The sequence below is a fragment of the Podarcis raffonei genome, chromosome 11 (genome assembly GCF_027172205.1).
Source record: "Podarcis raffonei isolate rPodRaf1 chromosome 11, rPodRaf1.pri, whole genome shotgun sequence".
Classification (NCBI taxonomy): Eukaryota; Metazoa; Chordata; class Lepidosauria; order Squamata; family Lacertidae; genus Podarcis; species Podarcis raffonei.
Genome location: NC_070612.1, coordinates 49019295 through 49033013, shown reverse-complemented (window position 1 = coordinate 49033013; position 13719 = coordinate 49019295). Strand labels below are relative to the sequence as shown.

Here is a 13719-nt window from a genome sequence, read left to right as displayed (position 1 = left end):
GTATTAGTTATTGTCACTTCAGTACCCATATAGCTGTGAGACAATGGCAGCTTTCCTGGAAACAACTATTTTCACTTTCTGCCAAGCTGAGGGAGGAATAGAACCTCTAAATACAAAGGGAAAGGGTTATAAACAAATATTATGCAGCTAAATTGACACCATCTGCACACAAGCAGGTGGTATTTTCTGCCTTGCAGGAATCCTAAAGTTTGCAGAAATTAACCTCTCCTTTAAAAGGGGGGTGATCATTCTGCGTGCGGAAAACAGCTCATTGAGAACTGAATGTGCTCAGTAACCATGGAGTGGTTTTATTTTGAAGGGGGGCACATAGAAAATGGAGGGAGAAGTGGAATGGATTGTCTTGGAGGAGGGTGTGGTCTGACTGCCTGGAACAATGAACAAGAACACTCTTCGCTGCAACATTTTAATGCAGATCATACTTGCGATGCCCTAAAATAGCAGGCTCTTAAGAGGGATGGAAAATTCTGCAATCACCATTTCTGTAATTGCCTTATATCAAGTGGTGCTAAGAGCTGCTGTTCACCTCGGGGACTCTGAATGGGGTGGATTAAGGATCCCAGACAAAATATGAAAGGTTTTTGTGGAGACGCAGAATCTCTTAAAATAAAACAGTGCCGTCTGCCAGGGCTGGCCTGCCTGAGATGATGGGCATGATGGTACCACTTATCTCGCCATTTCCATGTACAGGATCCTATCAGGCTGGCAACTGAATCTTGCTTCATCACAGCTGCTGTGACAGCACCCCACAACCTCCTCGCTTGAGGGCAGTAGGCTAGCTTAGGGGGCCTAGGATGGGCCCCATGGCATAGAAGGCTCCGTCCCCCAATATCTGCACCTGCATCACTTTGCCTCATACCCACAGGAGATGGGTTCCTCCCAACTTTGGGGGGGGCCCGTGCACATAATTGACGTCATGTGGCAGGAGGAGGTCTGATGGGGCCAGCCACTGGTGGAGCCCGGTAGGGCCTGTCATAGCCGGTGGGGGGGGGCTGGCGAGGCCTGTCATAGGCCAAGGAATATTGAGGAGGCCCATCTCTCTGCTTAAAATTTGGAGGGTCCTAAGGAAGAAGAAGTTCCCACCAGAGAGGGATGGCAGACCAAACTGATGGACTACGTGGAGATGGCAAAAATGACTGGGAAAATCAGAAACCAGAAAGAACAGAATTTCAATAAAGAATGGGGGGAATTTATAACTTACCTTGGAGACCACTGTACACAGCGGAGCTCTTTAGCAGGATTTGAATAACACTTGTAATGTAACTAGGGATATATGGGATATTTAAAAATTGGAGTGACTTAAAATATGCAGCGGAAGAGGACTATCGACGGAACCCATGGAGGGGTGGGCAGGGAATCCAGAGATTTGGTTGAATCGTTTATTTTTTCATAATTCATGATTTTGAATGTAAATTTTAATTTGTAAAACTAAATTATACACACACACACACACACACACACAGTGGTACCTCGGGTTACATACGCTTCAGGTTACAGACTCCACTAACTCAGAAATAGTGCTTCAGGTTAAGAACTTTGCTTCAGGATGAGAACAGAAATTGTGCTCCGGCGGCGCGGCAGTGGCAGCAGGAGGCCCCATTAGTTAAAGTGGTGCTTCAGGTTAAGAACCGTTTCAGGTTAAGTACGGACCTTCGGAACGAATTAAGTACTTAACCCGAGGTACCATTGTATACACACACACACACACACACACACACAAACAATTGGGGGATCCTCAGCCCTCCGGACCCCATAGATCGTGCCCCCGCTAATAGCAGAGCCAACCCTCCAGCCAAGCTCCTGCAGCCAATCGGAAGCCGCAGAAGCCCTGTTGGACATTCAGGTTCCAAAAATAGTTCACAAACCGGAACACTCACTTCCTCGTTTTGATGTTCAGGAGCCAAAATGTTTGGGAACTAAGCTGTTCAACTTTCAAGTTTGAACTACACACACACAACACAACACAACACAACACAACACATATAGACCCTGAAAAAACAGGCAAGTAACAAAGGAGGGAAAGTAATACCTCTTTTTAATACAGATCTTTTTCATATTTCTCTAGTATATTATATTCCTTTAATAAGCATTTACATGGTGGTCAGCCTTTCATAACGGATTCTCTTCTCTCCAGAAAATAGCTGTTCAAAGAAAAGGGCTGTGGAACTATTACTCTGTGCACATTAAGAGCATACAGAGCATATTAACACTTTTATCACGGATGGTTTCTATTTTCCAGTAATGTTCATCTGCTTCTTTGCTGCACTCCATGGACTGTAAATGTCATCTTAAGTTGACATTTTAACTATAGTGTGCAGGCCGCTCTTTCTCTGGGCCCTGAAAGCTTCCTATTTTTTATTATGTCTCCCAAATTGCTGCTAGTGACTTGGAGTGATGTAGGAGGAGTTCTTTCCTGAAACACAGTATTTAACTTGCACCGTGAATATGCTTAATCGCTGCTCAGGTGAATATGCATTTTAACTGCGAATGCTAACAACTATTTATCAGTGCAACTCCTAAGAAAAAATTTGCATCTTAAAATAACTCATGAGATTGTTTTTGTTAAAGTATTTTTCAGTCAGGAACAAAATATCTATAAGCTGCATATATTTTTTGCATTGTTTCCCATTTTTATATATCGTGGTCATAAGCCTGATACGAATACTAGATAGATGAGTGTACTTCTAATAAATTATCAATTGCATGGTAACCTATAGCTTGTCTTTGCTGCCACGTGGGAGATCTGATTCCATTCCTATTCTATTAAGTCCAACAGGAGGGGGCTTTATTAATGAGGCAATGTGCTCTCCAGTTCAGGCGAGGAAGAGATTTCAGATTTTCGTTGTGTATCAGCAGGGGCTCAATTTAATAGGGAACATACATAACTGTTGGAACACAAAGCTGGCAATATAATAAGAGGACACAGTGTGTATACAGAGGACTTGTACACTGTAGTGCTAAACATATATAATGGGAACAAGTTCCATAGGAAACTATGCGACACGTGGCCCGAGCATGTGGCCTATGCGCTGGAGGAAGCTGCAAACTCACACACTTCCCCCACTGAATGGCTGCATAGCTCAGTGGTAGAGCATCTTCCTTGCATGCAGAAAAGGCCCAGATTCAATGCCTAACATTTCCTGGTAGGGCTGGGCAGTGGCGTAGCAGGGGTTACCAGTGCCCGGGGCTGCACTGAAGCAGGGTAGGAAGGAAATGGATGGAGTATGCATGCACACGCAACTGCCTAAGGTGTCCACATCACCCAGGAGATCACAGGTGCAGGGTTAAGAAAAGAAGAGTCGTATTGTCTGGAGAGGTCATTCCTGGTTCTCATTGAGAAGTTGTTTTCAGTGGAGCCCAGAGACGGAAGCATGTAGCTGTATTGAGGCGGCGCCCGGTGTTGAAATTTTGTGCCTGGGGCAACCGCCCCTGTGGCCCCCTTCCCCATGCCACACCCTTGGGGCTGGGACTTTCCCTTGGCTGAAATCCTGGAGAACCATTACTAGTGCGCAGACCATTATGAGCTAGATGGACCCGTTGCCCGACTCCATGTATGACAACTTCCTGCGTTCCACTGCACATGGAAGTTTTAGTGCATAGTGGGGCAGCCGGCATGATTCATCCATGAAAAGATAGGGCACAGATGTTGTTAGGCCCAAGCATAAAGGCTGTGGTTCACATTAAAGGTTCTGTACATAATGGGAGATGGTACAAATCTGAGCCTTACTTTCAGCTGGCTCTCTGTCCAGTCTAGAGGCTGCCCTACAGGCAAACCAACCCTCGCATTCAAGTACAGTCATACCTTGGTTGCCAAACGGAATCCGTCCCGGAAGTTGGTTCAACTTCCGAAAACATTTGACAACCAAGGCACGGCTTCCGATTGGCTGCAGGAGCTTCCTGCACTCAATCAGAAGCCACATTGGACGTTCAGCTTCCAAAGATTGTTCGCAAACTGGAACACTCACTTCCGGGTTTGTGGCGTTCAGGAGCCAAAACATTCAAGCCACAAGGCGTTCAAGATCCAAAGTACAACTGTATGTGTCTTGTTCTGTAAGGCACTGTTGAGCAGAGTATGGAATGACCTGCCTTGATCTGTTATAGGGGTCTTCACTATTGAGATGGGAGGCAATTCTGGTCTGCTTGCCAGCTGAACCCCTAATGGGTCAACATAGTTGCCCCAAAGTCATAGAATCATAGTTGAAAGGGATCCCATGGATCATCTAGTCCATGGGTAGGCAAACTAAGGCCCGGGCGCCAGATCCAGCCCAATCGCCTTCTAAATCTGGCCCGAGGACGGTCCGGGAATCAGCGTGTTTTTTACATGAGTAGAATGTGTCCTTTTATTTAAAATACATCTCTGGGTTATTTGTGGGGCCTGCCTGGTGTTTTTACATGAGTAGAATGTGTGCTTTTATTTAAAATGCATCTCGGGGTTATTTGTGGGGCATAGGAATTTGTTCATTTCCCCCCCAAAAAATATAGTCTGGCCCGCCACAAGGTCTGAGGGACTGTGGACCGGCCCCCTGCTGAAAAAGTTTGCTGACCCCTGATATTTTAGTCTAGCCCCCTGCAATGCAGGAATATATGCCCATACAGGGCTCAAACCTATGACTTTGACGTTATCAGCACCACGTTCTCACCGACAAGGCTCGGTACAACTAACCTCCTGGGATGCTATATAGATGTTTTCAAGCCCTATCTCAATTTCTGCCCGGCAGCATGCCGAGTTTTGATATTTCAGTGTGCTTCATTAGGTCCTGTTGCTTAAAAGTATTGACACTAGATCATTGTTCTTAGATTCACTCACAATGGCCCAGCAGGTGACCCCAAACTACACAGTGATCATTATAGGCGAATCTAATTGTTCCTTTGCTCGGACAAACGCTCATAACATTCAACTGTAATATTCCCTGAGCACTTTGGTTTCAAATGTTGTATGGTGCTTATTTTTAGCCCATTAAAAACTCTTCGGCAGGAAAGACATGAGTGCAGCTCCGATAATCCACGCTGCCTAATCGCACACACGGCCAAATAATCACAGAAAGTAGCTAGCCAAACTTTAAGTTTGGTAGTGACCTCAGTCTGCTAGCTTCCAAAATGTGCTGGCTTTTCTGTTTCTAATAGTTGCAGTCCATTTGCTGCCTTGCAGTGCTTTTGGCTGCCACAACTGACTACTGGCCAAAGAGAAGCATTCCATGTGCCAGTTGGATCACAAGAGGATAGCTGAATCCATGGGTGCTTGATTAAACTTTGCCACCCAGTGGCACCCATTTAATTTTGGCTTTGAGATACCCACAGATAGGTTGAGGCCAAATGAATCATAGAATCATAGAGTTGGAAGAGACCACAAGGGCCATCGGGTCCAACCCCCTGCCAAGCAGGAAACACCATCAGAGCACTCCTGACATATGGTTGTCAAGCCTCTGCTTAAAGACCTCCAAAGAAGGAGACTCCACCACACTCCTTGGCAGCAAATTCCACTGTCGAACAGCTCTTACTGTCAGGAAGTTCTTCCTAATGTTTAGGTGGAATCTTCTTTCCTGCAGTTTGGATCCATTGCTCCGTGTCCGCTTCTCTGGAGCAGCAGAAAACAACCTTTCTCCCTCCTCTATGTGACATCCTTTTATATATTTGAACATGGCTATCATATCACCCCTTAACCTCCTCTTCTCCAAGCTAAACATGCCCAGCTCCCTTAGCCGTTCCTCATAAGGCATCGTTTCCAGGCCTTTGACCATTTTGGTTGCCCTCCTCTGGACACGTTCCAGTTTGTCAGTGTCCTTCTTGAACTGTGGCGCCCAGAACTGGACACAGTACTCCAGGTGAGGTCTGACCAGAGCAGAATACAGTGGCACTATTACTTCTCTTGATCTAGATGCTATACGCCTATTGATGCAGCCCAGAATTGCATTGGCTTTTTTAGCTGCCGCGTCACAGGACTTGCTCAGGACATTTCTGAGTTTTGTAATGGCAACGCCTAGAGGAATGGTTACCATAGCAGATCCTCCAAGTGTCCCTATTATCCAGGGATGTCCCTAATTTAGAGAATCCATCCCGGTTTCCAATTTGATCCTGGAATGTCCTGCTTTTTCTTAGGCTGTCCCTATTTTCATTGGAGAAATGTTGGATGGTATGAACCCCCGAGGCATCAGAAGGCAATCCTGTATAGGGAAGGTGTTTTAATGTTTTATTATGTTTTTATATATGTTGGAAGCTGCCCAGAGTGGGCAACCCAGTAAGATGTGTGGGGCATAAATAGTAAAATTATCATTGTGGAATGGGATGTCCCTATTTTCATCGGAGAAATGTTGGAGGGTATGCTAGAGAAAACCAATATTTGTTAATAGCCATACTACGGGTGTGGTTATTTATGGTATTTGGGTACCATGCCATTAAAAGGGGTTTTTTTACGTTACTTTGTCCCTAGCACAGACCTTCCAAGGGTCCCTTTTTTCCAGGGACAGACCCAGATTTTTAGAAGCCATCCTGGTTTCTGATTTGATCCCGGAATGTCCCACTTTTTCATCGGAGAAATGTTGGAGGGTGTGGAGTCATGTGACCCCCCGAGCCTAGGAGATAAGTAACTAGACAACCTGTAGAAGTAGTAGTAGTAGTAGTAGTAGTAGTAGTAGTAGTAGTAGTAATTTATTATTTATACCCTGCCCATCTGACTGGGTTTCCCCAGCCACTCCCCAGCGGCTCCCAACAGAATATTAAAAATACGATAAAACATCAAACATTAAAAACTTCCCTAAACAGGGTTGCCTGTTGGAAGCCACCCAGAGTGGCTGGGGCAACCCAATCAGATGGGCAGGGTTTAAATGATAAAATTATCACCATCACCATCATTGTTATGGAATAGGTTGTCCCTACAGTGGTACCTCTGGATATGAACCACCCCTTTTGTGAATGCTTCAGGCTACGCACACGGCAAACCTGGAAATAAAGGAAAGGTTTCCACTGGCAGCTCCTGCACAGAACAACGCGCCTCTGGATGTGAATGTTTTGGGGTAAGAATGGACACCCAGAACAACTTAGGTTCGTATCCAGAGGTACCACTGTATTTTCATTGGATAAATGTTGGAGGGTATGAGGGAGGGTATGCATATATCAAAAGCTGCCCTCTGGGCAAGCAATGCACTACTGCAGCCCATTGAACTTAAGAGTTTAGTGGAAGTGACTATTTTGAGAACAGAGACCCATACATTTGCAGAGAAGCTCTTTTCCGTCATCCTTAAATAAGATCCTGTCTCCCACAGAGACTGCTGTTTATCCATTTGAATGAATCTCATCATTGTTTCTATGATCAACACACAAACCTCGTCTCTGTTCTGCACAGGGAAGCTTTTGAATCCAAGATTCTGGGGTGTGTGTTTTTTTTAAGCATTGAAGGGGCAAATCCTTCCTTGGCTCATTGAGCCTCGCCTCAGCAAGATTGCACAGAATTACATCTCCCTAGAATGGCTGATAGTTCACCAATGATACTGCACAGTGTTTCAGTAAACTCAAAGGGGAATTTAGAAATGGTTTGGCTTCACGTTTTGGGTTTGTGAACTACTTCTCTAACACTTGAGCAAGTTGCAGCTGCTGCCCAGAGAGCTTGCTGGCAAAACGCGAGGCTGAGCTGTCCTGGCCGCTGCTGAAATTTCAGTAGCTGACATCACTTGGAGATTGCCTGAAGGCAAGAACCCGTTGTAAACAAGCTGTCAGGCTTAACTAGGATATCCTGTGAAAATGTCTTAAACAAACGAGCAGCCACTTGGAGCCTGGCTCAACAAAGCAGCTATTCCTGGAGAAGCCTTGCTTGAGCTTGCATGGTGATCTTAAGAGAAAATCCTGCTTTTTCAAGAGGCGCCACTAGGTTTTTCCAGCCAAAATTTTACATCCTAAATTGTACCCAGGTGGTTGTTCACCACCCTACAAAAGGATATCAGTATGATGGTGAACATGGAAGCCAAATGGCCACTGTGAAGTAGCAGCTGCAAGCACTGAATATTTTTTTTAACCCAACCCTAATCACTTTAATTTTTATTTTTATTTTTTGGCTTAAAATGGGGAATCATTTTCAACCGAGTGCTGCATTGCCTATTGGCGCACCACCTGGGGGTTTCATGACAGTGGTGACCAATGACAGTGGTGACCACTGACCACTGGCAGCAGTGGGCACAAGTGACACCACTTAGCCATATTCATTTCTCTTAGATTCCTTCCCCACACATCTGGCAAAATCTCCCCACTCCAGCCTGTCAGTCTCCATTTTAACAGTTGACCATCATTCTTACGAAGTGGAAAGTTTTCTACTTCTGGAGGGTCCCCCTGTTATTTAGAAGCCTTCCATCATATCAAGGGATATAGCTCCCCCCTCCCCTTGGCATCTAATAATCAGCAATTTTGATGCTGCTAGCAAATTAAAATTTGTTTCTCATCAGAGGGGATTTTTTTTCCTAGTGGCAATCCACAATATGGATTGAATGTACTTCCGTTTCTTGATACGCATTTATTGGTTGTGTTAGGTGGAACTGGGAGTAGAAAGCTAATATACTAAGTCCTACTGCAATGTGCTCTACATGGAGCTACCTTTGAATTTGACCCAGAAACAACCATTAATCCAGAATATGGCAGCTAGACTGGTGACTGGGAGTGGCCACTGAGACCATATTAGACCAGTCCTGAAAGACCTATGTTGGCTCCCAGTATGTTTCCGAGCACAATTCAAAGTGTTGGTGCTGACATTTAAAGCCCTAAATGGCCTCGGCTCAGTATACCTGAAGGAGCGTCTCCACCCCCATCATTCTGCCCGGACGCTGAGGTCCAGCTCCGAGGGCCTTCTGGCGGTTCCCTCACTGCAAGAAGTGAGGTTACAAGGAACCAGGCAGAGGGCCTTCTCAATAGTGGCACCCTACCTGTGGAACACCCTCCCATCAGATGTCAAAGAAATAAACAACTGACTTTCAGAAGACATCTGAAGGCAGCCCTGTTTAGGGAAGTTTTTAATGTTTGATGTTTTATCTCTTTATTATTATTATTAATAATAATAATATTCTGTTGGGAGCTGCCCAGAGTGGCTGGGGTATAAATTTGTTGTTGTTGTTGTTGTTGTTGTTGTTGTTGTTAAATTAAATAATTTAAAATACATGGACATGGAACAAGAACAAGTTGGGCTAAGTTGGGCTATACATCCTGCCAGAATTTTGGCTGACCTGGGATTGGAACAGACTTAGAGCAGGGGTGGGGAATATTGTAGGACTGCAAATCTCATCATCCCTGACTATTGGTCATGCTGGTTGCAGCTGATGAGAGCTAGAGCCCAATATCACCTGGAAAGCCAAATCTCCCATCCCTCACATAGAGCATAGAACCAACCTTTGATTGGTGGTACCATCACTGGGGGCTGCCCAATAGGCATTGACCCATGGCAGAGCCTATTGGGTGGTAGGTCCCCTTTTGTGGAGACCCACCTTAGTGAAGTGCATCTGTCTCCCTTACTGACATCCAGGCATTTGGTGGCTGAAAGGTATTGGGTGAAATTCAGTGTTGCTCTGAGACAATCATCCCATCAGTGCAAGCATTTTAGCTTGCCAGATGCAAAAATCTCCCCTCTCTTCCCCCAACACCCCCAAGCCATTTGGGGGGGGGAATACAGGGAGGGAAGCCCTGTTGTGCAAGCAGAAGTCTTTGCTCAGGGCTTCAACTCACAGGATTTGCTGAGTGAATCTCACCCATCGTTCCTGGCCCCACTGAAGTCACTGGTTGAGAAAATGTATTTAACCCTTTTTTAGAATGCTATTAACAGTGTTTTCAGTATTGATGTGTTTGCGGCCCTGGGCTCCTTTGGGAAGAGGAGGGGCAGGAAATAAGTTAATGAAATAATCATACCTCCCTACTGTGAGCTTATACATTGCACAGCTGGGTGGCTCTTTATAATCTTGCAAGAGCCTCAGAACTGCTTCTCGATGGCTGGACCTCAACCTTATTCTGTAACGTTTAATAGGTCTGGTCCTGTTATGAGTGCGCACCTGGACTCACATGTATGTTCATATACACAACTGCTGAGAGGTTTGGGATCTTTAGCTGGTGTTATGGTGTACGCTTGTTATGGACGTGTGTTAACGTTATGCCCACAGGATGCTCTCACAAGGAAATAAAGGACATTTGGTTTATTAGATGAAATGGAAGCGACAGATTCTATAAAGATGCTGCTTTAGACAGCAAACTTACATTCTAAGCAGGTAGCAAATTACAGTGGTGCCCCGCAAGACGAACGCCTCGCAAGACGAAAAACCCGCTAGACGAAAGGGTTTTCCGTTTTTCGATGCGCTTCGCAAAACGAATTTCCCTATGGGCTTCCTTCGCAAGACGAAAGCCCATAGGGAAATCTCCAGGACAGCGGGGAAGTGCAGCGCGTCTTCCCCACTGTCCTCGGACCTCCTCCGAAGGCTGGCGGTGGGGCGGAGAGACCTTCTCCCCGCGCCAGCCTTCGGAAGGCTCCTCCGAAGGCTGGCGGTGGGGCGGAGAGACCTTCTCCCCGCGCCAGCCTTCGGAAGGCTCCTCCGAAGGCTGGCGGTGGGGCGGACATACCTTCTCCCCGCGCCAGCCTTCGGAAGGCTCCTCCGAAGGCTGGCGGTGGGGCGGACATACCTTCTCCCCGCGCCAGCCTTCCGAAGGCTCCTCCGAAGGCTGGCGGTGGGGCGGAGAAACCTTCTCCCCGCGCCAGCCTTCGGAAGGCTCCTCCGAAGGCTGGCGGTGGGGCGGAGAGACCTTCTCCCCACGCCAGCCTTCGGAAGGCTCCTCCGAAGGCTGGCGGTGGGGCGGACATACCTTCTCCCCGCGCCAGCCTTCAGAAGGCTCCTCCGAAGGCTGGCGGTGGGGCGGAGAGACCTCCTCCCGCCGCCAGCCTTCGGAAGGCTGCTCGGAAGGCTGGCGGCGGGAGGAGGTCTCTCCGCCCCACCGCCAGCCTTCTGAAGGCTGCTCGGAAGGCTGGCGGCGGGAGGAGGTCTCTCCACCCCACCGCCAGCCTTCGGAAGGCTGCTCGGAAGGCTGGCGGCGGGAGGAGGTCTCTCCGCCCCACCGCCAGCCTTCGGAAGGCTGCTCGGAAGGCTGGCGGCGGGAGGAGGTCTCTCCGCCCCACCGCCAGCCTTCGGAAGGCTGCCGGTGGGGCGGAGAGACCTCCTCCCGCCGCCAGCCTTCGGAAGGCTCCTCCGAAGGCTGGCGGTGGGGTGGAGAGACCTTCTCCCCGCGCCAGCCTTCGGATGGCTGTCCTGAAGACTTGCGGTGGGAGGAGGGTTTTCCTTCCCACCGCCAACATTCAGAATGCTGTTCTGAATGTTGGCGGTGGGGAGGAAAAACCCTCCTCCCACCGCAAGCCCCGGGAACAGAGGAGAAGCGCTGCGCGCCTTCCCCTCTGTTCCCGGACCTGTCCTGAAGGCTTGCGGTGGGGAGAAAAGCCCTTCTCCGCACCGCCAGCCTGGCAAGCGGTCTCCATAGGAACGCATTAATTGCTTTTCAATGCATTCCTATGGGAAACCGTGCTTCGCAAGACGAAAAACTCGCAAGAAGAAAAAACTTGCGGAACGAATTAATTTCGTCTTGTGAGGCACCACTGTATGATACATACACACCTTGATTCAAGAGTAGAAGATTCCCTAACTGTTCTGAAAGGCTTACAAAAACGTGGGCATAAACTTGAAGGGGGGGAAGGAAAGTATACCTACCCTTTAAGTGAAGCAGAAATATGCTGAGTCCTGGGGAGCACTTGGGTAAGTGCTGTCCTGTTGCAGCTACCCAACTAACCTCGTGGTGCTGTGGTCTAAACCACTGAGCCTCTTGGGCTTGTTAATCAGAAGGTTGGCGGTTCAAATCCCCGCAATGGAGTGAGCTCCCATTGCTCTGTCCCAGCTCCTGCCAACCTAGCTGTTCGAAAGCACGCCAGTGCAAGTAAATAAATAGGTACTGCTGTTGCGGGAAGGTAAACAGTGCTTCCGTGTGCTCTGGTTTCTGTCACAGTGTTCTGTTGCACCAGAAGCGGTTTGGTCATGCTGGCCACATGACCTGGAAAGCTGTCTGTGGACAAATGTCGGCTCCTTCAGCCTGAAAGTGAGATGAGCACCGCAACCCCATAGTTGCCTTTGAGTGGACTTAACCATCCAGGGGTCCTTTACCTTTTCACCTTTACCTGTATATAATGTTTTTTTGTATACCTTTTTGCCAAGATATGCCAGTGGAGAGGGGAGAGGCTGTAGAATGTGACCGACAATTTGCCCAATCCCTTCCAGACTTTCCTGCCTAGTTCTCACCTTGCCCAACTTTGGCCATCCTGTTCCTGATTGCTTAACAAAAGATCAAAAGACTTTGATGGTATCTGCACCTGCCCATCTCTTGTCGGTGATCTGCCTTTACATCACCTTACCATTGTAGGGATAGATCTCACTGAGGAGTTGAGTATCATGTACAGTCGTACCTTGGTTTTCGAACAGCTCAGTTCTCTAATGTTTTGGCTCCCGAATGCCGCAAACCCGGGAGTGTGTGTTCTGGTTTGTGAACTATTTTTGGAAGCTGAACTCCCAAGGGGCTTCTGATTGGCTCCAGGAGCTTCCTGCAGCCAATCAGAAGCCACCCTTTGGTTTCTGAGCGTTTTGGAAGTCAAACAGATTTCCGGAATGGATTCTGTTCAACTTCCAAAGTACGACTGTACTTGAAAACTAAATTTGCACGTCTTTGTCTTCTGGTCATTTATGGGTCAACTCAGGATATGCCCAAATGCCTTTCAGAAGGGGGTTAGAATCTGGCTTATTCCAGGATCACCAAAGCTCATGATGGAGGGACTCATGTCATATTAGAGTTCATCTTATACTTATGCCACGGTCTATAGAGATAAACCGTATCATAAATTCAGATTAATGCTGGACCTTGAAATGCTATAGCTGAGTGAAGATGCACTATATGAAATGCACTTCTTCTTTTTTTGCTCTCCGTGTTTCGCTCTTCTCATCTCAAATATGCCCTTTCCCCTTGTTCTTCCTGCAGGTATCCTTTAGGTACCACTGTAGATTATATAATGAATGGCGTCGGACCAATCAAAGAGTTATCCTCCTCATCCCAAAGTCTGTCAGCATCCCTTCAAACCAGCAGTCATTACTGGGCCTGCATTCGGTCAAAAGGAACTCAAAAGAGACAATCGTTTAATTGTGATAATCATGAGCTGGGGCCATGAACTACATGCGGGGGTCTAATTCCATCCAAACCTGATAGTGGTTATTATGAAAAGACAAGACTCTTTACGCCGAAGAGAGGACACGACTGTTGGAATTGAAATCATGGATGCTGCAATCATATGATATTTGCTGAGCTGCCAAACCTGCTTAAACTTTAGCAGATACTGTATGAAATTCCTCAATCCCATGTTGATAGCTGCATTGCTAGGGATGCAATCCTTTTTTATTGTTGTTTAAAGATTATTAAACTATGATGGCAAACAATGCAAAACACGTCTGTGGCGGTATTTCTTTAAGTGGTCTGACAGGTTTCCTGCCGCATTCCTCCTCTCCCACCCACATTAAACGAGAAGAATAGGAGGATGTTGTGCTGCAATTGAACTGCAATTGAAATGCCATTTGAAAAGAGAGAGAAGTATTGGTTTGACACACACAGCACATTGGTCTCATAAGAGACTTAAGATTTTCCGCTCAAGCCTCACAAAGACTT

The 13719-nt window shown here is 47.0% G+C and overlaps 1 protein-coding gene across 4 annotated transcripts in view; it reads left to right on the top strand.

Annotated features, from left to right (window-relative positions):
• MARCHF3 (membrane associated ring-CH-type finger 3) overlaps positions 1-13500 on the top strand; it is a 174774-nt gene extending 161274 nt beyond the window's left edge. For all 4 annotated transcript variants that reach the window (XM_053407996.1, XM_053407995.1, XM_053407994.1 and 1 more), the window contains one exon: positions 13042-13500. In XM_053407996.1, the coding sequence (XP_053263971.1) occupies positions 13042-13200 (159 nt within the window). In that variant the 3' untranslated portion in view covers positions 13201-13500. The remainder of the gene's footprint in view (positions 1-13041) is intronic.
• The last annotated feature ends 219 nt before the right edge of the window (positions 13501-13719 follow it).